The sequence below is a fragment of the Chroicocephalus ridibundus genome, chromosome 4 (genome assembly GCF_963924245.1).
Source record: "Chroicocephalus ridibundus chromosome 4, bChrRid1.1, whole genome shotgun sequence".
NCBI lineage: Eukaryota > Metazoa > Chordata > Aves > Charadriiformes > Laridae > Chroicocephalus > Chroicocephalus ridibundus.
Genome location: NC_086287.1, coordinates 91,859,296 through 91,883,134, shown reverse-complemented (window position 1 = coordinate 91,883,134; position 23,839 = coordinate 91,859,296). Strand labels below are relative to the sequence as shown.

Sequence of the window (23,839 nt, the reverse complement as noted above, 5' to 3'; positions counted from 1 at the left end):
ATTCTTTGAAAAACCTGAGGGGGGAAAAGCGCGTAACCGCAGCGGCCGGAGAGGATGCGGGTACCAGATGGCGGGTACCAGGTGGCTGCCACCTCCCGCTCCGCGCCCTCAGGCGGGACAGGGCGCGCGCCGCACGCACGCACGCACGCACGCACGCGCGCCGGCGCCAAGGACGTCCCGCGGGGGGACGCGCATGCGCAGAGCGGCGCGCGGCCCCTCGCCCTCCCACCGCCCGCCGGCGCCTGCGCAGCGCGGCCGGGGCCGGGCCCCGCCCGAGGCGGCGCCTGCGCAGTGCGGGGCGCCCGGCTTCCGCCCTTCCCGCTTCCGGGAGTCCTCGGCTCTGCGGAGCGCCCGGCGTCGGGGCACGGTGGCGGTGGCGACGACGGCAGCCCAGTGGCGGGGGCTCGGCCCCGGCTTGCCCCACCGCGCCGGCGGCACGGCGCCAGGCGCAGCTCTGAGGGCAGCGGGGCCGCCGCCGCTGAGGTAAATTCAACCCCGGGCCACCTTCCCCTCACCCAGCCGGTTCCCCTCAGGGCAGCCGCCTTCCCCTGCCCGCGGAGGCCCGGTGGCCCGCTGAAAGGGTTAGCGGCGCTCAGCCTCCTCTCCTGGGGCAGGTCGGGGCCGAGGGCTGGGCGCCCCGTCGGTCTCCGTCCCGGCCGGTGTTGGGTGTCCGTCCTTAACGGGGTGTTTCTAGGTCTTGGCTGTGCTCCTCCCTCTTTTCGGGTTATTTAAACAAAAATAAATCAGCAGCCATGGAAACAAGTGCGTGGAAGGGTCCCTGCGCCCCGGCACAGTTGTGCTGTGGCGTCTCATCTGCCGCCGTGGGAAGCTGGAAGGAGCTGAGGGAGCATCAGCCATTTGACACACCACGCTTCCCAGGAACGTCCTGGCACTTGCTGTGGGGAGTTTGGCTCGTTTGTGTGGTGCTAGTTTTCCTTCTTTCCAGGAGAGAAGAACAGCGCTTACAGGAAGCGGGAATGCAGACAGTTCACAGTCTGGAAAATGAGGGGGGAGACTGGTACAGCACGGCACGTCTCTAATCCGTGCCGTCAAAAAAAGATTGGGAAATCATTGATGGAAATAATTCACTATTTTCTATACTACATATACAGTTGTATAATGGTATCAGGATGCTGAATTACAGCGATCTAATTGTTCGCGCTGATGAAGACGTAATTAGGTTGAAGTCACTGTGACTGTTCACATTAACAGGCTTAAATTAGATCTTTTGAAGTGGGTGCTCTCTGACTTTGAAAATTTACAGATAAAGTAGAGCCGTGCTGATTCATTAGTAGATGAAACTGATGTAAAATTTTAGTGGTTCTAGTTTGGAATTAAATAGCTGAAAGCTTTTTGTGGCTAAAAGAAATTGATAATACTTTTCATCTCTCTAAAACTTCCTCGGTTTTGCTCTAAAGCATTATATTTTGTATCATATACGTCTGATGGGTTTCTTTTTTATGCCTTTTATGGAGACATAGAACTTTTAAGAAAAGTAAATTGGTAGAATTTTGTAGCAGTTGAAAGGCTGAAGATGAAGAATATAGAGGAAATGTGAGGCTTTGCATGTGTCTGATATGAGGAACCATTGAAACAAAGGCTTTAACGCTCTTTTAATTGGTATTGAGAATTGCTAGTGAAAATAGTTCAGCTTTGATCTATGACATTACTTTTTGGCACCTGGAAGGAAGGATCATGTGTGGATATGGATATACTAACTGACAGAAAAATGTGCTTGCCAGCTTGATATTGCAGTGCGATCAGTAAATGTGATACCCGAGCTATTTTTAATTGAGTGTGAGGATATAGAGTATATTGATAAATGCAAAGATTACAGTATCATTTTTTACTCTATAAAGTAGAATGCCGTGCATCCAATTGACATTGGCAAATGAGTAAAACTTTCAGTTTCCACATAACAATACTGATATTGGTTTAAGCATCTAGCTTTCTGTAGTCTAATCTGAATTTGAGTTTGTGGCCGTATTCCAAAATAGGTAAGATATAAAGCGCAGCCATTACTCACATAGATTGTGTTCGTGTCCTTCTCTCGGGTAAAGGTTGTTCTTTAATCCAGAAGTGTTCTGTCCTTCCTGTTGTAGCTCAGTGAACTCTGTGTATCGGATAGTGTATACCTTTGCTGGGCACCAGCGTCTCATGAAATATATTTTCTTTGACTTCCACAGCTGTGGGGGAAAAAATCTGTTACCAAAAAGATACCTTGCTGAACATCTCAGGAGTTATTTGGTACTTATGGAAAAGTGACTTGATATCGCAAATCATACCAAGTTTATTGCTGATAGCAAAGCTCTTTAATACTTATTATAAATATGTGTTCTGAAGACATGCGTAGTTTTTTTCTTTCACTTTGCCTAACTTGTTTTACCCTGAATTCTCCTTGCTGTGTTTTGAAGATGTTTATAAAGATGCTACTGGAATAAGGACATAAGTAATTAGATGACCAGCTTCCCAGTAAGACATCCATACTTGTGCTTAAGTACTTCTATATCCCTTTTTTCTGAGATTATTTAGAAGAAGCATATCCCCTTTTCAGACGTGAAAAGAAACAATTCCAGTGTCTTCCTATGGCCTGACACTTGCTGTTTAGTAAGAGATGGGCGTAAGGAGAATCATTACAATAGCTAAAAACTTGACTGTGTTAAATATGCATTTACTGAAGATTGTCTCTTGAATTTGTTGCCAGGTGTTTGTGTATAAACAACATCACATTATTTACGTGTTTCCACTGTAAAGTGTCACTGTATGCCTGCAGTAGAGCAGATATGGGTCAGTACAAAGAAGGGCTACAAAGCATAAACAAGAAATTAATGAGATAAATATGGTACAAAATATATTAAGTTAGAGCAAAAGCAACAAGGATTTAGAGAGATGATGAGAAGTGTCACTGAGAGTGTGGGATAGGTTTGGGGATAAGTTGATAATAACGCTTTGGGGTGGTATCATGTGTTGCTGTCACAAGCTATTTCCGTTGCTCTTTTCCAGAGTTGTGTGCGTTGTGTTACATACACCCCAGATTGTTGAAATTGGGCATGTCTCTCTGTAATTACAGATAGCAAAAGTTGAGTCTGGCAGGGCTAAATTGGGGTTGTAGTTGATGGACTAGTTCTTCTGAATACTTGCTACTCTAGCAGTTCTTACACGTGTTATGGTTGCTGACAACAGCCTATGGTTAGGCTGTTGCTGGGGCTGAGCTAAAGGGTTTTCAGTACACTTACTGGTTGAAGTAGTTATTGGAGTAGTTTTATTTGTTTGCCGTGAGGCTGTTTGCTAGACCAGTCACTGAGAAGTTGAAAGAAGCCACAGTTTACTTACTAAACGGCTTTGCAGTTTGTATTGCAGGTATCAGTAATAAAAAGTAGGTTACTCACTTAAATTAGGCGTGATTACATCTAGACATTATCTGATGGATATTTATGTCAGCAGTGAATGGTCCAAATTGCCCATGGAATTGGATGCACTAGTAGGTGTGCCCATTTTGTTTACTTAAAATTTTTGCAGTTATTGAAGTTAATGTTTACACTGTGGCCTTTTAATGAGGCTACAGTTCTGTGATTTTGATTTGCTATTGATGCTGTGCTTTCTTGGTAGGATTTAAATCCATCGTATGCAAGCGCTGCAGGATTATTATTCTAGTGTGCAGTATCTGTTAGTGTCCCTACAACTATTGACTTATCAGGATGCAATCAGAAATTTGGAAACAAAAGCATTCTCTTTACTGTGTTGTAACTAAAATATGAGGAATCTTAGGAACTGTCCGTTGTACAGCTTGAAGGAAAATGCAATCAAAAAACATTTAAGCTTTGACAGTTGATGGATTTTTAGCCTGTATATAAATTCTTAGCTATATATCTGTTTAAAAAAGAAATAAAGAATTAATAATAAAGAATTAATTTTTTTCCTACAACAGTGTTTTTCCTTTCATCCTCAAAAAATAACAGGGAAAAGGACTGTACTTAACCCCATTTTTTTAAATTTAATTGACAGTGCAGGGGCCTCATGATACAATAGCTGTATTGTGTCATTCATCTTCCTAGTGCCCTTGGTAACCTTCTTCCAGTAAGCTTAGAGAAGGGAGGTTTGCTGTTGCAGTAGATCTTCTTTAGCCCCATTAGAAAGGTAAAAACATCTTAGGCACAGTCATTTTGCAATACTATCTTTCCAGTGATCATGAGTTTGTCATGTAACTTCTTCAAAAGTTCTTTTTATTCCAATAATATATCTGCATTTTGAGCCTGCATTTCATTAGCAATGAAGTGCAGGTCAAATGAGATATTCTCAATCTGAGAATTTCAAACACCACCAAAGAGTAGAATGGCATCAGATTAGGTTTAATGCAATGACGTATGCAAATAGGTGACATTTTTCATGAAACATTGAATAATTTCATTTTATCTTCCAATGCTAGATAAAGATTTTTAAACGGGTTGCTTGTATTAGAGACTAAAGTGTTGTGCTTTGTCCTGGAGGTTTGTGCTTTAAACATACAACAAAGACTCAATGTAAATTTGGTTAGGACAGGCATTGAAGCGAATAAATTAATAGTCTAGAGGAAAGCTGTGAGCATCTCAGTGGGGATGCTTAGCTCTTCATAAAGTCTAAGTGCTTTTCAAACATTGATCCCCTTCCCCTTGAAGGGAACCAAGGTGGGGGCTAATGGTGTAGGCAGCTGGAGAGGAAAACAACACAGAGAAGCAGAGGAGATGGAAGGGAAGGGAGAGATCACATGAGAATGACTAAATCTATTATTCTTGCAAAAGCTGAACTGTGGTGGCACTTCCATGTAAACCCGTAACTGATGAGGCTACAATAAACACTGAAGTTTTGCACAGAATTGCATTTAGGAGTAGGGAACTGACTGAACAAATCGTGTCCCTGTCTTGTCGATGAATTCTCCGTTAACAATTTCAAATGATTACTCTGACTTTAATATTTCACCTGCAGAGGCTTAGCATGTCATCTTCGATTGCTTGTCATCTTCAACTCAGAGAATGGGTGGGTGACACTGCAAATTAATGTGATACACTCAACCTGTCGTCGTCTTGTGTGTTTCTACTTAGCTTCCTCAAAATGCCATGTCAATGACAACTTAATGATTGTAGATTTCACAATATTGTGAAAACTTGTTTAACAAAAGTATAAAAGCTTATTTATGAAGCAAAACAGAAATCAGTCATTAGCTTCATGCAGTTATATATGCATAATAAGCATTTACATTACCTTTTAGGCTTGTAATAGAATATATGAGTTCTTTCAAATAAGATAAGGGGCTTCTAATTTTCAAGGGAAGTCTGCATTGGTATAATTCCACTTGAATTGGGAAAATTTACTGAACAACTCCATCATTAACGCTGTACTTGGAATATTTTTTTTTTCTAACAAGCTAGTTTCAGAAGCTTTCCTTTAGAAGTAAGTGGCTTAGTATTTTCTATGGCTGTTAAATGTCAGAATCCTTACATTACTCTCAAAATATATTAATTTAAACTAACCTTCCAGAAAAAAAAAAGTGAAGCTTCCATGTCACAAAGCTTATTTTAAATACTAGAAAATAAAACAATTGAAGAAATAAACCTAGGTACTTCTTTAGCCAACTTTAATCAGATGCAAGTTTGAAATTCCTACTCCAAGCTAGTAATTTTATTCTGTACTGTATAAAAGCAAAAAAAAATATTCCTTGGTCACGTATTGGGGATTTAATTGCCAGACAGATGTCACAGTTTGCAGCAGTAGGACTGGGTGAGAGAACAGCAATGGCAGTCAATGTTGTTGTGCAGAACAGGGGTCCCAACTTAATTTGCCAGAAACCAGCGCAGCAGCGCTTTCTGTGCAGCATGCGTGTGGTCACTAACTTTTCCAGTTAGAAATTGAGGTGACACCTCTTCTGTTCTCTTCCCCAAACAGACATCTAACTCAAGGTTTTGTGCTGCAGCCCTGCTCCAAATGCCACATTGTGATTTCCAGAAGTTAACCACTAAAATTTTCAAGCTTTGAGGTACTTCGTTTTCTAAATAAAATAAGTTCCTCCTCTTCTTTCGTTACGAAAAAGGAAATCTTCTACACTTTAAAAACTACTGATGCTCTCCTACTTTGCACAGTTTGTGTTGGATTTGAGTATTACATCCTTGTGAAAAGGAAGGAATGTGATTCAAGATTGTGGAACATTCATATTGTAAAATTAAGCATGGTTAGAATGGCTTATGCTAGCATTTCAGTCCTTATACTGATTTATATATCATAAGTCATATACGGTAATGATTTGCCTACGTGGTGTAATTCTAGCAAGGAGAACTTTCTAAGTGTGTATTCCCTTTGGCATAGTTGTGGGTCATTTTCTTTTACATACAGATTCTGGAGTGAGTAGCTTCTTTATTTTAAATTGACCGTAGCTTGGTCTAATAATTAGAGTTAAACCAATTTTTTCCTATCTTATCTTACAGTTATAAAAACAGTGGTAGGCATGCATGCTTGTTATTAGAAATCTTCTACCAAAAGCCTTGCTGTAAGCTCTGAAGACAATCAAGTAAGATTATTCATAGTCTATCTCTTAGTCATACAGGAGAGGCAAACAGGAAAAATAAGTAGGTCTTTGGATACATTAGTTTTTAATGCTAAAATCTGGATATCCAACTCCTCTTAAAAAACGATGAACGAGACATATATAATGTTCCTTGAAACACCGTTTCAAGTTTTTTAGTTTGTTCTTTGATAGCTTAATCTAAACGTTTTTTTGTTCTTGATCGGCAGCTTGTTTGCTACAAGTACATGCAGTGTATTTCAAAGTACTTCTATCTATGTATATTATTTGTGGTTTTCTTGATGAAGCAAGAGTGCTTTACTAATCAGTTTGATGATGTCTTTTCAGATTACATCAGATATGACTATGTGAATAGCCTAGGATAGCCCAAAGGAAGGCCATGATGTCAGAATAGCATACAAAACATTTGTGAGGTACGTGGGGCTTTTCTCCTGTTGTGCTAAAAAATTTCTTGATTGTTTTTAATACAGTTAAACAAATTGAATACAGTAATTTTATTCCATTTAATTTGTGTGCTAGAGAAAATAAGAGCGTATGAGAGAGAGAAAAGGTTAGACAATGATATTTCTTAAAAGTTTTATATACCCAGTTTTGATGAAATAGCTGATTTGCCTAATTATCTTTGTGTTCCAGCTGCTAATTATGTAGTCTTTATGAAACTTGACTTTTCTTTTACAAGTCTTGACCACAAGGAGTGGTTGATATCCCAGAGTGCTATTGAAATTAATTGGCATAGATTGTAATTTTAACTGTAAACATTTAGAAAGATTAGAATAACTTCAAGCAGCCAAAAGAGAGGGCCTTCTCTAGGTTAAGTTGTTTGAATTGCTTTTAAGGGAGGTGAAGTTTATTCTTTTCTTAGGTATTTTTCTAGTGTGTGGTTGCTTTTATCCCTGTCTTAGTAGCCGCATTCTGGTAGGAGAGGTGACTTTTTTGTTAAAAAAAAAAAACAACAACAAACAAATAAAAAAAAACCACCAAAAAACCCCAAACAAACAAAAAAACCCCGACCTGTGTATAGAAAACACAATGCAGCCCACATTTAACTGTCTCCTATGAGTATCCCAGCCAGCTATTTTAACTGTAACTTTGGGATTTCTACACTGCAATGTGCGTATACTTGTTTTCATCTAGTTTTTTGGATTATTCCTGCCTAGTTCTAGCATTAAGATTTAAGAATCAGAAAGATTTACTAGGCAGAATATGTTTATCAAGGCCTCAGTGTATAAGGCATATATTCAAGGTCTCGGGATGTAAACTGAAGTGCCATAATTCCTAACAGTCATATATAGGCTATCATTAATAAGGGGGGAAAACGGAGATTTCTGCATGACTGTCATCAGTCAATATAAATGCTTTCAAGTTTCTCTCAGACATGGCCTTTAATAGCATGAATCAATATGATTTTTAGAACATGGTATACTTTTAAAGTAGCGGGCTATTCTTGATGCATAATGTTTAAGCTTTAATTTGTCTCCTGTTTGTTCATAGCACTTCAGTTCTGCCATTTTTTATCTTTGCTTGTTAGACATGTCTGGAAAATAATTCTGTTTTCATGAAAACTATTAAGGTTTCAAGTCTTGTTTTTGTTTCACATTGGAACAACAACAAAGCCCTGAAAGAGTTTTCATGAAATTAATTACTGTGTTCTTTGAAAATCTGATACATGTAATCCATTGTTGTGCTAATTTAACCACCACCATTTGTTTCCCTGAAGTTTGGTCTGATCTGAGACCATTACAATATAACTTTGTAACAGGTTTGGGGTTTTTTTCAACACAATAGCACTTTTGTCAACAAAGTTAGCTTTTTTTCTTATTTGCTCTGAATTTTGTTGTGAACAATGTACTAGAACAGCCTTATTTCCATTCTGTTTTTTCCTCCTGCTCTTCCCTGGGTTGCTGGAGCAGTATTAATAGTGAACAGTCTGGTGCCATAATTTGCTATTTTCCAAGAGACATGAGTTGTCATTTAATGAAGACTTTGTGGCTTAAATTTGAGATAAAAGAAAGAGGTTACATTTTTAACAAAAGGGCAAGAATGATTTACAGGCACACCAAGATGGAAATGAAACCATTCTAAAATCCCTTTGTCAAGCATTGAAGTTGCAGGATGGAAAAAAAAAAAAAAGCTATGGGATTATAAAACTCGGTAAATGGCTTACAAAGTTGTTGATTAAATTTTGTAAACAAGTATCTTTCGATTACAGAAATATTTCATCTTCATGTAGTCATAGAACTGTTCAGGTTTTGATCAAGAAAAAATATCTCAGTAGTCTGTTTTGAACTTGGATATGTTTTATCTTACCGAAATAAAAACTGAGAGCCACCTGTATTTCCAGTTTCCTCACGCATAATAATGGTATCCGTGCTTCCTGCAGGGCAAGGCCAGAAAACCATGCAGTCATCAGGGCACAGATTCCGTGATGTTGAGCACCACCCGCTTCTTGCTGAAAATGACAGCTACGATTCATCTTCCTCAGAGGCCGACATGGCAGAGAGGGTTTGGTTCATCCGAGATGGCTGTGGTATGGTCTGTGCTATAATGACGTGGCTTCTGGTTGTCTATGCAGACTTCGTAGTGACTTTTGTCATGTTGCTGCCTTCCAAAGACTTTTGGTACTCTGTGATCAACGGTGTTCTCTTTAACTGCTTGGCAGTACTAGCTTTGTCATCACATCTGAGAACTATGCTAACTGATCCAGTAAGTATGCGATCATTCCTTGACATTGGATTGTTCTCTCCTGTAGCTCATCGTCTGCAGAGAAATTTGGAGAAGTGGTATCCGCTTTCTCCTGCTAGGAAAAGTAGTGTTAGATGCAGAACCCTCAAGTAGAAGGGATGATGTCTGTACTTCTCCTGTTGTTTTGTTAATGAATCCATAAATAATTTTTAACTTGAGGAGCAGGCAATATAAGATTAACGTATAAGGGAGACGTAGGATCGTGAGAAATACAGTTTATTTGCTAAGTATAACCCAGGTTCTGAAGAAGCTAATAAAGTTTTAGTCTTTACTGTCCTACTTTTTCTTTGTCAGATATATTTTCAAAACTTCATAAGATGTTGTAGCTTCATCCTGTCATATCATTTGAAATGTATCTTCCATTTATGGCACATGAAAGAACTTTTAGAGGTAGACATGCTGAAAAACCTCGGTCACATATTGACATAAAGTAAGAACTACTGTCCTACACGATTCATACATTATTGTGTTTAGGTATTTGGAGTCAGTGGGAAGGGAGATTTAAGTTGCATCCACATTACAACAGTGTAGGTGGTCTTGACAGTACTCATTTCTTAGGAGTTTTACTATTCAATTCCAGAGGTTTGAGAGATGAAATTGTAGATTTTGTATTAAAATCTAGTACTCTTTTTAGGGAATAAATCTGGTGAGAGGAAAAACATCCATTTTCTCCAAATTTTTTGAGACAGTAACAGTGTATATAGAAGTTATGGGAGTGTTCAGAAAAAACAACAGGGTGTTGTAGTTAATGTGTTCTAGGTCTTTGATTTACTTCAGAGCCCACACCCAATAATGAAATGTTGACTTCTACAGACTGTGACAGCTAAGAAAGTTAATCGTTTAAGGATGGATTGCTTCAAAATATGTCCTCGTAAAACTGTGTGTCTTTCTAGAGCGATGTTGTTCTTTATGGATAAAACACAGTAGAAATTGAAATGAATCACTACCTTTTTTTTCTTTTTCCTCCACTCCTTTCCTGCTGACTCCTGGCATGGAAGACATGACTGTGTTATAGAAACAAAGATTCAAGGAAAAAAGGAATAAACTGCCTCAAAACATATGTGAATTAAATTTACTCTTACAACTATAAAAACAGATTTTTCATTGAAAGGAATTGGTGGCAGCCTGAGACTATGAAAGATATGTTTGAAAATGAGCATATTTTTATCAGGAAAATACTAAAATCATGGCATGAAGTTACTGTCCGAAGTGACAGGTGAATAGGTGAATGTGAGATGTGTTTTATAAGCATAAAGTTGCCTGAACAAGATATATTTGTGCTTTAGGAGTTCTCTCTGAGATAATTCATCATGTTTACACCAAAGTATTAACTTCAATGAGAACATTCATATTGCAAAAAACACTTCAGCAATACAACGTGAGTGTTTAAGAAACTCTTTCAGTTTGTATCCCTGCAAATGCCAGCTGGCTCAAAGATGAAGCACCACTTAGCCAGAGAGTTCAGCTGGGGCAGAACTTGGGCTGTGTCTCGGGCAATACAAACACAGGATTGTTATTCCAGGCAAGAGGCAAAAAAACCCCCTTTCTGCCTAGTTGGAGAGGTGTTGTGCAATTGAATCTGAAGTGCCTGCTGCTCTGTTAATTCTGTCCCAAAAACTTCCTTAAGGTGTCTGTGTAAATTGGTGATGTTGCTACTGGGCTTTTTTTTGAATGAGAAATAATTATAGAATGTTGCAGATGATTTTAGCCAACCGGGAGAAGGCTGTCCCTGTCTGAATTTAAGTGCTGGCCTGGAGGAGTTGCTACAGAAAGGCCATTCCATTTACATTTCACATCCTGGTTTATTTCACAATCACTGACTATCACAGATAGGCCTTTTAACCCTATAAATAAGCAAGGTGGCAGTGTTACTTTCCATTATTTTCTTTTTACTAATCCAAAGTTAGATTCTGATCTTGCGAAGCTTTAGATTAAAATTGTTACTGGAAGAAGCAGTCTTGCCTACTATTTCTGTCCGATCATCATCTTCCTCATTGTGTTGAAACAGCTGCTAACGCAGCTCTGAGGTGAACAGCTCAGAGAAGTGATCGCTAAAAAATAATTTCCTGATGGATTATTTTTCTTCTGCATCAATTCCTTCAATGATTGTTGGTTCTCAAAAGCTTGTGTACGTGGGGCAGGTGGCTAAATCTTGGGTTTGGAGAGATGAAATAACATCTTTCAAGTAGTTGTTGCTGATTTAACTTTTGTGGATGGCTTGGCCTAATGTCTGAACATTGCAACAATTAACATATGCTGCTGTAAGAAAGCACGTCTCTTTTAGTAGTGCTCATTCAGATTAAATTCTCAGCAAATATTGTACCTGTAATACTTCTTATCTGTATGTAAAGATGCGTCTTCCTCTTCACTTTATGTATGCTGATCACAGCAGATTCTGTCAGAGTTATGCTAATACTTGGCCACAGATGGGTCTTGCCAAAGCGAAACTGAATTTGAGGTCAAGCAGAGGTAATTTATTCATTTGGAAATTATTCTGACTTATGGCAAAGTAGCTTTGAGTAAATGAACTTATTTCAGCAATTATCCTGAGATTACTGGTATGAAGTCTATATAATGTATTTTTAAACACTCTCATACCATTTAAGAAGCTTTCTCTCCTTTAATTGAAATGATTTCAGGGGGCTGTACCCAAAGGAAACGCCACTAAAGAATACATGGATAATTTGCAACTGAAACCAGGAGAAGTGATCTACAAATGTCCAAAGTGCTGTAGTATCAAACCTGAACGTGCACACCATTGCAGGTATGCCAGAGTTTTCTTTAAAGCAGTTACGCATATTGAGTCTTGGAATAACGTTCCTGATACTTGTTTTAATTTTTTTCCCCGCAAATTTCTTCTGATATCCAGTAAACTTCCAAATTCGTACATTGCAGAGTATTTTATAAGTATACTGTGGCCAAAAATGAATGTGGATGAGGGGAAAGAAGCAAGAGACTTGAGAAGTTTTAAAAATAATCGTACGGTGGTGTCTTAAATACTTTTTGATCTGTGAATATTTTTTCCTCTGCATCATTCTAATTATTGTGCCATACTGTTGATACTGCAGGGCAAAGGGAAGAATCTCAAGGAAATTTCTGATAGAAGCTGATTTAAGAAATGACTCCTGCAGTTTTAAATTAAGAAAATACAGATTAGTTTTAAACTATCTAAAGTGATAGTCTAGTTTGTGTCGCCTTGTCTTCATAGTGCATCGTTTGAAGTTAATGTGTGAATTGGCCGATTATTTTCCCAAAATTGTACACAGAATTGGTTAAATGCACTTTTTCGGGCACTGTGGATTTGCATTTGTAATGGTTATTGTGTGAGAGTTGCAAATAGATATGCCTGCATAATTAAGACTTACATAAACATGTAAATGTTCCTGGTGGCGCTCTCTAGGTGTGAGGAGTGATGCGTATTGAATTGTGTGGCATATTAAATTTAAAAGTCTCTGAGTTAGTTCCCATCAAAAGAACAGAGTGAAGCCTTGTCAGGGCTCTCAAATTATTCTGTAAATTTGTGGTTTCTAAATTAAATGTCTTGGTGTATTACACTTATCTGTGTGAAAGCTATGGCTGAGGAGCTATTTCCATTATAAATACTCTGCCTTGGCACTGAAATCTTGCTCTTCTCTCAGATGTGAGTGGGTTTTTGTATCTGGAGTGTGAAGGGAGAAGTTTCATGTATAAATAGTCAAGTTTAGAATTATCTTCAGTTAGTTTATCTGTATTGTACGTTGGCTTTTGCAGATACCAGGTCTGCCTTCACGTGCAATGAGTTTGGTTCCGGCTGGCTTTATTAGCTCTAGATGAGTGTTACATGAACACAGCTGTACCAATTGCTGGATGGCCCTGGGGGTGGAAGCAGTGCAGCTGCTTTCTTGTGGCAGAATATAAGCTGTTAATCTCTGGGGATCCAGAACAGCTTTGTGCAGTCTGCTCAGATGTCCTGGCACTGTGTCCATGGGAAGCGGTGAAGGGACACCTGAGAGCCTCTGCTGAGCGTAGGTTGGATCTTGCTAATTTTCTCGTCTCAGATTTAGGCTGGCTCCTACGGAGACTTTGCAGGCATCTTTGTAAAGTGTTTCCCACATCCACGGTCCCGATAGGATTTGCTAATTTAGAAGCAGCCCTAAATGAAGACGTCTTATGTTGAACTCTATATATGAGTAAAGAAGCTGGAGTATTGGAGAGGCCAGAGCTGCTGCAGCTCTGTGCCCTGCAGAGTCCCTTGGGTGCATCTGGGCCGTCGTCCTCAGCAGGGACTGGATTACCTTGGATGTTCCAGTAGCTTGTGATCCCAGATAAGGCAGTCTTGATTGGAAAATCATTATTTCTTCGTGGAAGAAGAATAAAAATAAGCTGAGTAGGGACTTTAAATACATTGTTTGTATCAAGAATTTGAGAGGCATTTCTTGTTAAAGCAGAGCAAGAACGGGTAGTGTCTACAGCAGAGGAAATCTGTGATACTTTCAAAGGGTTTGTTTTCACTCACCACTGGTTCAGGGACCTAGCTTTGCAGGTCTTGTGAATTGTTTTACTTTTCTATGCCTTGGTAAAATACCCTGTGGGATGTTCCACGTAAGGGCAAAGGATGCGTTTTAATGCTTGCACAGTGCATAGCTGGCTTCCCAGAACATCTGAAAGAGAAAGCCAGAGCCTGAAAGTGTATGTGCTGTCCTTTTGTAAGCCTGCTGACATGTTTTTCTCAGCAGTTGGATATCTGGTTTAATTGCCGTAGTTTCTGTTACTCATAAAATACATGCTACTGGTAGTTGCTGTTAACTTTTCTGAAGTAAAACAAAAGATTCTTCTGTGATTTTTTTGAATGCTGAATACATACGGCATAGACCAGCTACCAGAATCTGATTCTTTGCCATAGATTTAGCACTGCAGAAGTGTACCGAATAGAAAAGAGGTTTGTTTGATTATACTGCCAATATTTTATTGGTTTACAAACCCATTCGAAGGACATTAAAAGGATGGTCTAGTCCCAAGTAGTCAAAGTGGCAATTTGCTGATAGAAGAGACCTGAAAATGGAAATTGAAGTTGGTTCCTGTTGGGAAATAGTTAGGCTCAAAGCCACAATGCATGTTTTGAGTAGTAAATTATTAACAGAAGAGGCTCTCATGATGTAGTTATGAAAATTGTTGTGCAACACTGCAGCAGAAGTTCTTTTGAGGAAGAAAAATAGTTTCATAATACACATTAGTGTTGGGAAAAAGAACAAGAAACCTTTATTTACAGCTAAATATCTAGCCTCAGTGAAAATACATTAAACAGATTTTACTAAGCAGTTAACATTTTCAGCACAAGGATGAGGTTTACCCTGGATGAATGCTATTTCATGTTCAGTGAAGGAGCACAGCTGTCATTATTTCTAGCCTATTCTGAGAGCCTGCATTTGTGTGTGAGAAGTTTGCGTCGGTCTTCCTGTGAATTTCTGTTCTCCAGACCAGTTTCTCTTTACCCATTAGCTGTGTCTTTCTGAATGTTATATTTGGCATTCAAAACTGTAACTGAACCTGCAGTTTGCTGAGTGCATTCAGCAGCAGTGCCAAGCTGGAGAAGACCTTCCCTCGTCCACAGCTGCTTGTTCTCACTACCACAGTGCTCCTGCCTCTTGTGTAGGCGTGAGCGTTCATGCATAGTGAAATGACCCAGGTTGCAGCTAGTGGAATGACTTCCCAAAACTCTTGCCACATGAACATCTGGGCTTGGACAGGGGAGGGAAGGAGTAGAATACAAGTGATGGAGGTAGGAAGAAGGCAGAACCACTGTTTTAAGCATTCCTGTGAGTTTGTTGGCTGGAAGCGTTCGTTGAATTGTGGTGTGAGATTAGAAATGAAGGCAAGGTTCCAGACATCTGATGTCTTGGAGAGCTCTGCGTGGGCTTGTGAGAAATACTGAATGAGCAAAAGTGTGTCCTGCCCACCCCACATCCTCCACTGTTTGGTTTGATTGAGTCTGGATATGATTTTACTCATTCTTCACGTTAATAGTCTTTTTAGAGTGACAGTATATATTCTGCGTTACATTAGGAGGCTTGCAGGGTTGTGGGGACTGGAGTTAGCTTACCTTCCCGCAGAGCTTGGGAAATTAATGAGAGGCTGAACAGTCAGCAGGCTGTGAAATGAAAATCTTTTGGAGAGCCTTCTGACTGCCTTCTCCGGAATGATACCTGTTTCTTCTGCGCTAGAGAATGGTTGCAGTGTTTAGTTACGGTATTGGGATTTTCATTTGTAACTGGTGGTATTTAAAAAGTAATTTGCATAAGAGGATGAATTGTCTTTAATGTCCGTAAAACAAGAGGCAGTGGGAACATAAGGCCTGGGTTATGATAGCTCAGGGCAAAGGGAGCTTCAGAGGAACAGTGAAAGATCGTATAACCTGCACGGGAGTGTGTTCTGCCTCTTGCTGAATTACCTTATAATCAAGAATATGCGACGACTTTAAAATTACTTTATGCCTTGGAGTATTGATTTCACACACACACTTTCCCCTTTCTTCACTTTACTTCATGGCTTCTCATTGCAGCCCTCATGGATATCGTACATAAATAAGCATGCATTGAAAACAAAAGATTTTGAACAATAGTGCCTGCATTTTTTAGGCTTTGTAACTGCTGAAATGAAAACGTTTAATATTTTGGATGTTCTGCAGGAAAATCTGAAACACTGAGTGTGTGACTATCTTAAGTACAAAGCTAGGAAAATGAAATATCAGCATGACTTAAACTACTGATTTATGGAAGAACTTCAACACATGTTACAACTCTTCTGTTTCTCTTGTATAACTGTTGATGTGTGGCTGCAGATGGACCTGAATATAAGAGAAATGAGCCCAGGGGTGCTGTACGGCCTAGCAGATGTAAAATGGACTCACTGAAATATTTGACTTTTCTTTCTGGAAGTAACCTTGCCTCAAAACTGGGAAGAAACTAAGCAATTACTTGCAAGACTAGCAAAGAACAGTAGTGTTTAAGTATTCGTTAACAAATATGTAAAGAATGTGTGCTGCCTATAGTTCCAATATTTTTGTTTTATGTTGAGGAAGTGAAGTGTGACATGGTTACTGGGTTCACTTGATTGTGTGTTTGGAGATGTAATAGTGCTCATATTAATACTGTTTTTCTCATGTGAAGGGTATCTTATCCTACACAGTTATCTACACGGTTTTATAACAAGCGAAAGCTGCGTTTTAAGTGAGCAAATAAAACATGAGTAAAATCACTGTTTGCAGTTTTTCGAAAAAGTAGATTTCAGCACATTGTCTGATGACCACTAGATATCCTTGTTTCTACATTAAAATGCGAAGTATTCTTTCTCAAGAAAAGTCTTTCTTCCTTTACTTTAGTATTTGCAAACGATGTATTCGAAAGATGGATCACCACTGTCCATGGGTGAATAATTGCGTGGGGGAGAAAAATCAGAGATTTTTTGTTCTGTTTACGGTAAGTGAAAATCAAGAGCAGCTTGATCTCAGTATGAATCTACCTTGATTATGGCAATTTTAGTTGTTCTTGCTATTGAGTTATGGCTTAAGGTCACTTTTTTTTTTTTGTGTTGGCTTGTTTGTTTTTTTCCTTCTATGCAAGATATTTTCCAAGCAGGAATATATTTCTACTCATACTCATTTTAATCTTGTAAAGTACTGTTACTTTAAACTATCTTAATCTTGCTGTGCTTTATGTAGTAACAATGAGTGGAACGGTTCTGTGATTTAGGGAGCTATTCCTTAAATTGTCATTGTTGCCCACATTTTTAGGTTCAAACTTAATTAGAATTTGTTTTTACATCATTGTATTGAATTAAAAATTGAAATAGGAAAGTATGTTCACTGTGCGGTGGTGAAGGCTGGCTGAAAGGAATGTCTGGTTTCCTACCTGGCAGCAGTAAAAGTAAGCACTCTCTCTTATTTCCAGATGTATATAGCCCTAATTTCAGCTCATGCGCTCGTACTGTGTGGGTTTCAGTTTTTCTCCTGTGTCCGAGGGCAGTGGACTGGTAAGGAAATACTTAACTTTCACTGTCATAATCTAGTAGATATTAAGAGAAAGTCATGGAATTCCACCTGTTTCCATCCCATGTATGAAATATTCTGGGATTTCAATCTTTTTAAAGTGAGGTCCTGAAAATGTTTCATATGTGTTTACCTATCTCTCTCTTTTTTTTTTTTTTAATTTTTTTTTTCTTTCCTTTGATTTAATCATTCACTGCAAGAGCCGTGGCTCTCAAAGACGTTCTCACTCCCTTTCCACATAGTAAAAATTTACCACCTCTGTAATCGGAAGGAAACAGATAGCTGGTCCTCAGCCACCTCAGCAGCACATTACCTGAAGCTGCCAGCTGGGCTTTGTGTGTCCCACCACAGTTCTTTGAACAACAGCTGAAACTTAAACAAATTTCTCCCTCGTTCTGTTACTGGAGCCAACTGTGGGGCTCTTGCAAAAAAAGACATTTCCTAAACGGTCCTAGTTGTTTGTTTAGGGCTCTGACTTGCATTTCTTAATGCTCCAGTGTGCCAGGGCTCATTCTCATCTTGTGCTTTTGATGAAAGATGGTTGATCATATGTTCTTCCTGGTACCTGAAGCAGTAGGGGAATCAATGTAACCGTTTTTTCCTGAATATTCCGTTAAATGGATGGAATCAGTCCTTTTTTCACTTGAAACACTCTGCTTCCTGCATACCATCACATTTGTTCTTTGTTTAACTATAATTGAGTTAATTCGTTGATAAGAGGATCTCCAGAGATGTGACCATAAGTGTAAGTCAGAACCTGATTACTTTGTGTGGTGAATTAAAAAAATAATAATAAAGCAATGGCAACAAAACGGAAATCTGGATTAACTAGCAAGCCCGAGCTGACAGCGGCGATGGTTTTTACAGCGTGTGTCATGCATGAAACTTACAGCTGCTCCGATCTTTATATATGTGCAAACGTTTATTTGATATCCTTGAAATATTGAGGCAGGATTGCAGTAATGCAGTACCACGTGCTTTATACAAAGGCTAAAGTGTTACTTCCTTTAAATTCTTTATTTCCTTGGACAGCAAATAAAGCTGCTACAGTGCTAGAAATGAGAAGTTTGTTACAATTGTGAAATGTTGTTTCAAGTGTCAGATATTTAGATTTTATTGCTGTTTGTTGAAGGGGGGGATGTCTCCGTATGAACATGCTCTGTGTATTTTTAAATTTTTTTTGTAACTACACGTGTTGTTTTCACAGAATGCAGTGACTTCTCCCCACCTGTAACTGTGATCCTGATGATCTTCTTGTGCCTTGAGGGTTTTCTGTTTCTCACGTTCACTGCAGTTATGTTTGGCACCCAAATCCACTCCATATGCAACGATGAAACGGTAAAGAGCTCTACTTTTGTGGGCTTTAACAATTATGCTAGGAAGATGTGATTAGATATTGGTTTATTTGCATGAGGGGAGGCTCTTATTTTGGAGAAAACCCCAAATCTGAAATAGGTCATCGTTGTTATTTTCTACAGTTGTAAGTTTCGAAATACGTCCTTGGGGATTGCTTTCTACCAGAAGTTCTTGCATTATTTGCTTTTCTGACATAAATTTTATAATTTGGTTTTCAAATTTCTGACTTCAGTTTGGACTTGCACTTCTCAACTGTCTCAAACTCCTGATATATGCCATGAGAAATGACTGCTTTTCTCAGGTTTATACTTAAACTGGCTATCTTGTATCAACCCTTCACGCTTTACTCTATTTTGATATACTTTATTAGACTGTAACCATGAGTTGGACGTTTGGCCTCCTTGCCCTTAGATCTGCAGTGTTAAAGCCTTGAGAGGATGTTGTATGACAAATAATTGACTGGACGCATAAGGAATTTGCATCTTATGGCTGTTCAGAATTTTCTCATATCAGGCTGTTTTAAAGTGTACTTCTGTACTGAGGAATAGCTGTGAAAAACAATTGGTAAATATCCAGCCTTCATTAGTGGGAAGTACGGAAATGATCATCAAAATAAAACATTTGGGAGAGCAAGCCTAGCTTCAGTAATGGCAATACAAAAGCCTTCTTGGAAGCCTTATTGCCTGGTTTCATTAACTGAGTAAACAACTGCTAGTGTAGGTATATTGCATGCAGATCCTCTACTTTTGCATCAGCTTTTTTGGTCATTTTTGTCTTTTACTTTGGGGATGGGGTGAGGGAGAGAGGTAGAGGTAGACCAACCTTCTGGTATACATTGTGTGTTCTAAGTCTTCTGCCCTGGACCCACAGGGCTAAATCAGCCATCCTTATTTCTTCCTTACTAAATAAAAAACAGTAAGAAACTAATCAGCTCACTAGCTATACATTAAAAGAATGCAAAATAGTCACCAGTTTTGATAACTGCTATTAGAGTTTACTAATCTTTGGATTTAACAGTACGTCACTGCATGTCTGTCTGTATACAGGAGATTGAAAGACTGAAAAGTGAAAAGCCAACATGGGAGCGGAGACTACGTTGGGAAGGAATGAAATCTGTCTTTGGGGGTCAGCCTTCTCTCCTGTGGATCAATCCTTTTGCAGGATTTCGAATCAGGCGACTTCTACTCAGAGCAAAGAAAGGAGGACCTGAGTTTTCTGTTTGAGTCTAATTATGCTGGAACTTGCAAGAATACTATATAATATTTATTTGGGGCCAGAAAAGGCTGTCTACGTATAATCTGTGACCAGGTGAAACTGATACCGGACATTTGCTTGTAGCAAGCAGAGTTTTATACGTTTATCGTCACAGACATCTCATTAACTTTCAGAGACGTGAACTGGATCTGTAATGGTCTTAACAGCAAGATAACAAAGGAAAAGCACGTGCTCACACTAAAGAAGCCAAATGTTGTCATGCTACTGTAATTTATTTTAGGAGATTAATTACCCATTTTTGTTAAACCCTTTTTATTTGATAAATGTTGGGGAATTACCTGTGTGTTTTTATAAAAAAGTATATACTTAGTGCAGTTGTCAATCATAAGGAGGAGCGCTATGGTGAAAGTTGATCTCAAATGAGACCTAGCCTTCTAAATCCGGTTTTCAGGGAATAGTGGGGTTTGTTCCGTTTTTAATTTATATTTCAGTTTGTCCTAATAAACAGAGCTGTACTCTCGTGTCCCACTTCAGGCACACATTCCTCATATGCAAGTGATTCAAAGGACTGGTGCACACAACAGCATAACACGTCAGAGGCACTATTACACCCCAGCCAAATGTCTTCCCAGGCTCACAAAAGCACGTCTTGTGTTTGGCGGTATTAATCTCACGTGGCATTTAGGTAAGTTCTACATCTTCAGGAAACAACACGTTTAGCCGACGTCTGTGGGCCAAGTCGTGCCCTCAGGTATGCATCTCCGATTCTTAACGCATTGATTCTAGAGGAACTCAAGTGTAGGTCTTTGAGGATTATATTTAGTCCTCTGTGCAGGGGTGAGTGGGACCGGTGACTGTATCCTCCTGCGTGAGATGAAAATGAATGTACCGCGGATTGGAGTAAACTAACTGAAAACAGTTGTCTTCGTAAGCTCTTGCTCTGCCCCTTTTTTTTTTTTTATTGTACAGACTTTGCGTAGAAGGAAAGCTGTTAACTTCATGATCCCTTGAACAAAGGCGTGAGAGGAATGAGGGAGGTTGCCTCTTTCTCAAGTACAGCAGATCTTAAATGTAGAAGTATCTGCGATAGAAGAGATTATTTTGAATTTAACCGTTTTCCAACCAAAACTACTTTCAAGAATCGAGAGCAATATAGTTCTAGAACTGCTTTATGTGGGCCTGACAAACAACAGTAGTGCTAAGAAATGTTTATAAATCTGCAGGTAATGAAATACAAGCTGCAAGTAATGAAATTCAGCTAAAAGTGGATTCTTTAAAAATTCCATTTAGACTATTTTTTATATTATTGTTAATCTGTTCTATAAATTACTGACAATATAAAGGATAAAGCAGGAGCCTTGATGCATAGCTTGAAATCGTGCCTAGAAAGTAAATAGCTCCCTGTTCTGGGACTTGCCTTAAAATTGTCCTGTTCGTGCTTTTGCTTTGCCAGTAGCACTGAGGATCTGTCCCACCTCAAGCAGTTCAACGTGCTGAAGAATCTTGCGTTAAAAAGTTTACGTACTACGGAAGCTATACTTTCTTTTTTTTCAGTGACCTGCTTCTCCATTTCTTCGTAACTGTTTGTGGCATCCCGATTCCAGCTTCGTCGGGTTTTATACCATTGCGGGGGGTGAGATTACTAAGGGATCCATTTGTTATCTATGGCCCTGCGAACAAAACTGTGCAATACGATGTAATATGTTCACTTTGCTTGGGGGCGACAATGTGTAACGCTGGACGGTTTCTAGGTGGACGCGTCTGATGAAATTGCAGTCAAACGAACAAAACCGATGTCTCGTGTAACTGAGGGGGAAGTTGGAAGTTCCACAAGGATCTCTGCGCGCTCAGTTGCACACCTTAAAGATTGGGAAGAAAGGTGTCTGGCTTTGTCATGAGGCTCTTAATGTGTATATTGTTTAATAAAATATCCTGGTGGAAATCAGAAAATATCACTTCAAGCGGTTGAACCCTGTGACTTAGCAAGTGTGTGCGTGTGTGAAATCAGGTTTACTTGGCTTTTCAAACCCTTGTTACGTTGTAATTTTTTTTAATGTAAAAAATAAAGTAATGAATTGAAGTCTTAGTTGATTAACTGCTGCTCTATATGTCACTTTTTTTTGCACAGGCACGTGCATACTCACATACGTTCAGGTTACAACAACTTCAGGGTAATGGTCTTGCATCCTTTGGCTTGTAACTTGTATGTGCGCATGTATCAAGTAACAGATGGTACTGCTCCAAATTGAAGATGCTACTCTGCTTATGAAGGGTTTTAAGCTATGCTAACTGCTCGTTTCTCTGCACAAATGGTGACTTTTTCCACTAATTCTGTAGCTCTGGGTACAAAGACAGCCAATTATGCAGCAGCAGTTCAGGTAGTTGTCGACAGGGAACAACTGACCCAAGGAGGGTGAGGGCGAGGAGCAAACAAGGTTTACAAAGGCAGGAAAGGATGGAGAGCCTGGAAACAGTTTATTTCCCGTTTGCAACAATTCTAAAAAAAATACTTTGGTACCTTTCCTGGGTGTAATATCGCACTTTTGTATGCTGTTATTTCTACGGAGAAAATAGCTCCAGATACATTCCTGTAAACTTTGTGCCACTTCTGCTTGTATTTTGGAGCAGGTTGATGGTTTGATTATATTTGTATGCCGCAACAGTTAGGCTGTTCTGTGCTTACGTGTATTTTAGGGAAGACCTTGTTTACTCTCCATCCGGAACAGAGGTCTCCGCAGATGGATCCTGTTAATTTATCTCACTTTTGTTTTCTTGTTTAATTTCTAGTAGTAATGTCAGGTGGTTTCATGAACCCTTTTCTGAAGTCGTAGACAGCAGCAGTGACAAGCCAGAATTCATTTATGGACTTCTTTATGGCTATCCTGTGTGGAAATGTTGTTTTTCTGCGATTGTTCTCACTTCTTTCTGTTGGCGCTGTGTTAACATGGGAATGTATTCAATGCTATTGGAGAGAGAGAAGTGGCGTAAGAGCTTTTGAAATACAGAAATTGGACTGTAAAATGATTCTTGGATCTTTTAATAACACTAAGTGAAATGCACCAGCACTGCAGTTGTGTATATTTATTTTTTTAAGTGTTATTCCCCTGAACAGCGTAACAACTCAATGCACGCGATGTACTTTGTGGTTGAGTCTGGATCGGTGCTTCTTGACTGATGAGATTGTTAGATTTTTTTTTTTTATTATTATTATTATTATTTTATTTTTTTTGCTTCTGTCACTTATTCGTTCTTTTTTGTGTGTTCTGAATTTCTCCATGGAGAAGCACTGTCATTCAGGTGTTGCAGTGTTTCCCGCAGTAGCGTATTGGCTGCTGTAAATGCCCCTTACTCTTGTCACACCCAAATAGAGCTCTGGAAAATAGCCAGCATGCGTCAAAGCAATCACAGTCTTAGTTTCTTAATAACTTAACTGTGACTTTGCACCTCCCAAATATTTTTGCAGTTTCTCTTAATGCTGTAGTGCAGGATAAATTTAAAATAAGACTTAGATTTGACGTTAATAAAGTCAAATGTTATAATTGGCAAGGTGATGGATAATTTACGGAGAAATAGGTCAGATCTTATTACCTGAGATGCACAATTCACGTCTTGCCGGACAACTGAAATATTTTTAAATGATGGCTTTGAACTTCTTTTGTTAACAAAATCACGATTCCGATAAAGCAGAAATCTCATAAGATGGACTCTTCCAAGGTATGTTGGTTTAATTTAGCGCGGGGTTTGATGTAGGGAAGCCAGAAAGAGATTTTTGCTGTGAGTCTGTTCTGGCCCTTGATACAGGCCCCTTGTCAGACAGTGAATTATTCTTGCTGAACGCTGGAGGCTGAGTCTGACACCTACTTGTTTCTGGACAATTTTATTTTCTTCTACCAGATAATATCTTAGATTGTTAATTACATCAGTCTCGAGTGAAAGCTGGGCCTTGCAGC

The 23,839-nt window shown here is 39.2% G+C and overlaps 1 protein-coding gene across 2 annotated transcripts; it reads left to right on the top strand.

The window, feature by feature from the left end:
• The first annotated feature begins 294 nt into the window (after nucleotides 1-294).
• Nucleotides 295-22,990, top strand: ZDHHC7 (zinc finger DHHC-type palmitoyltransferase 7). Of its 2 annotated transcripts, XM_063334751.1 has the most exons (9): nucleotides 295-483; nucleotides 5,920-6,010; nucleotides 6,881-6,966; nucleotides 8,934-9,256; nucleotides 11,935-12,059; nucleotides 16,653-16,749; nucleotides 17,221-17,302; nucleotides 18,526-18,656; nucleotides 19,721-22,990. In XM_063334751.1, the coding sequence occupies exons 4-9, from the start codon at nucleotides 8,951-8,953 to the stop codon at nucleotides 19,895-19,897; spliced, it is 918 nt and encodes a 305-aa protein (XP_063190821.1). In that variant the 5' UTR covers nucleotides 295-483; nucleotides 5,920-6,010; nucleotides 6,881-6,966; nucleotides 8,934-8,950; the 3' UTR covers nucleotides 19,898-22,990. The 2 variants fall into 2 exon arrangements, with proteins under 2 accessions (XP_063190821.1, XP_063190820.1); XM_063334750.1 differs by lacking the exon at nucleotides 5,920-6,010.
• Nucleotides 22,991-23,839: the final 849 nt, after the last annotated feature.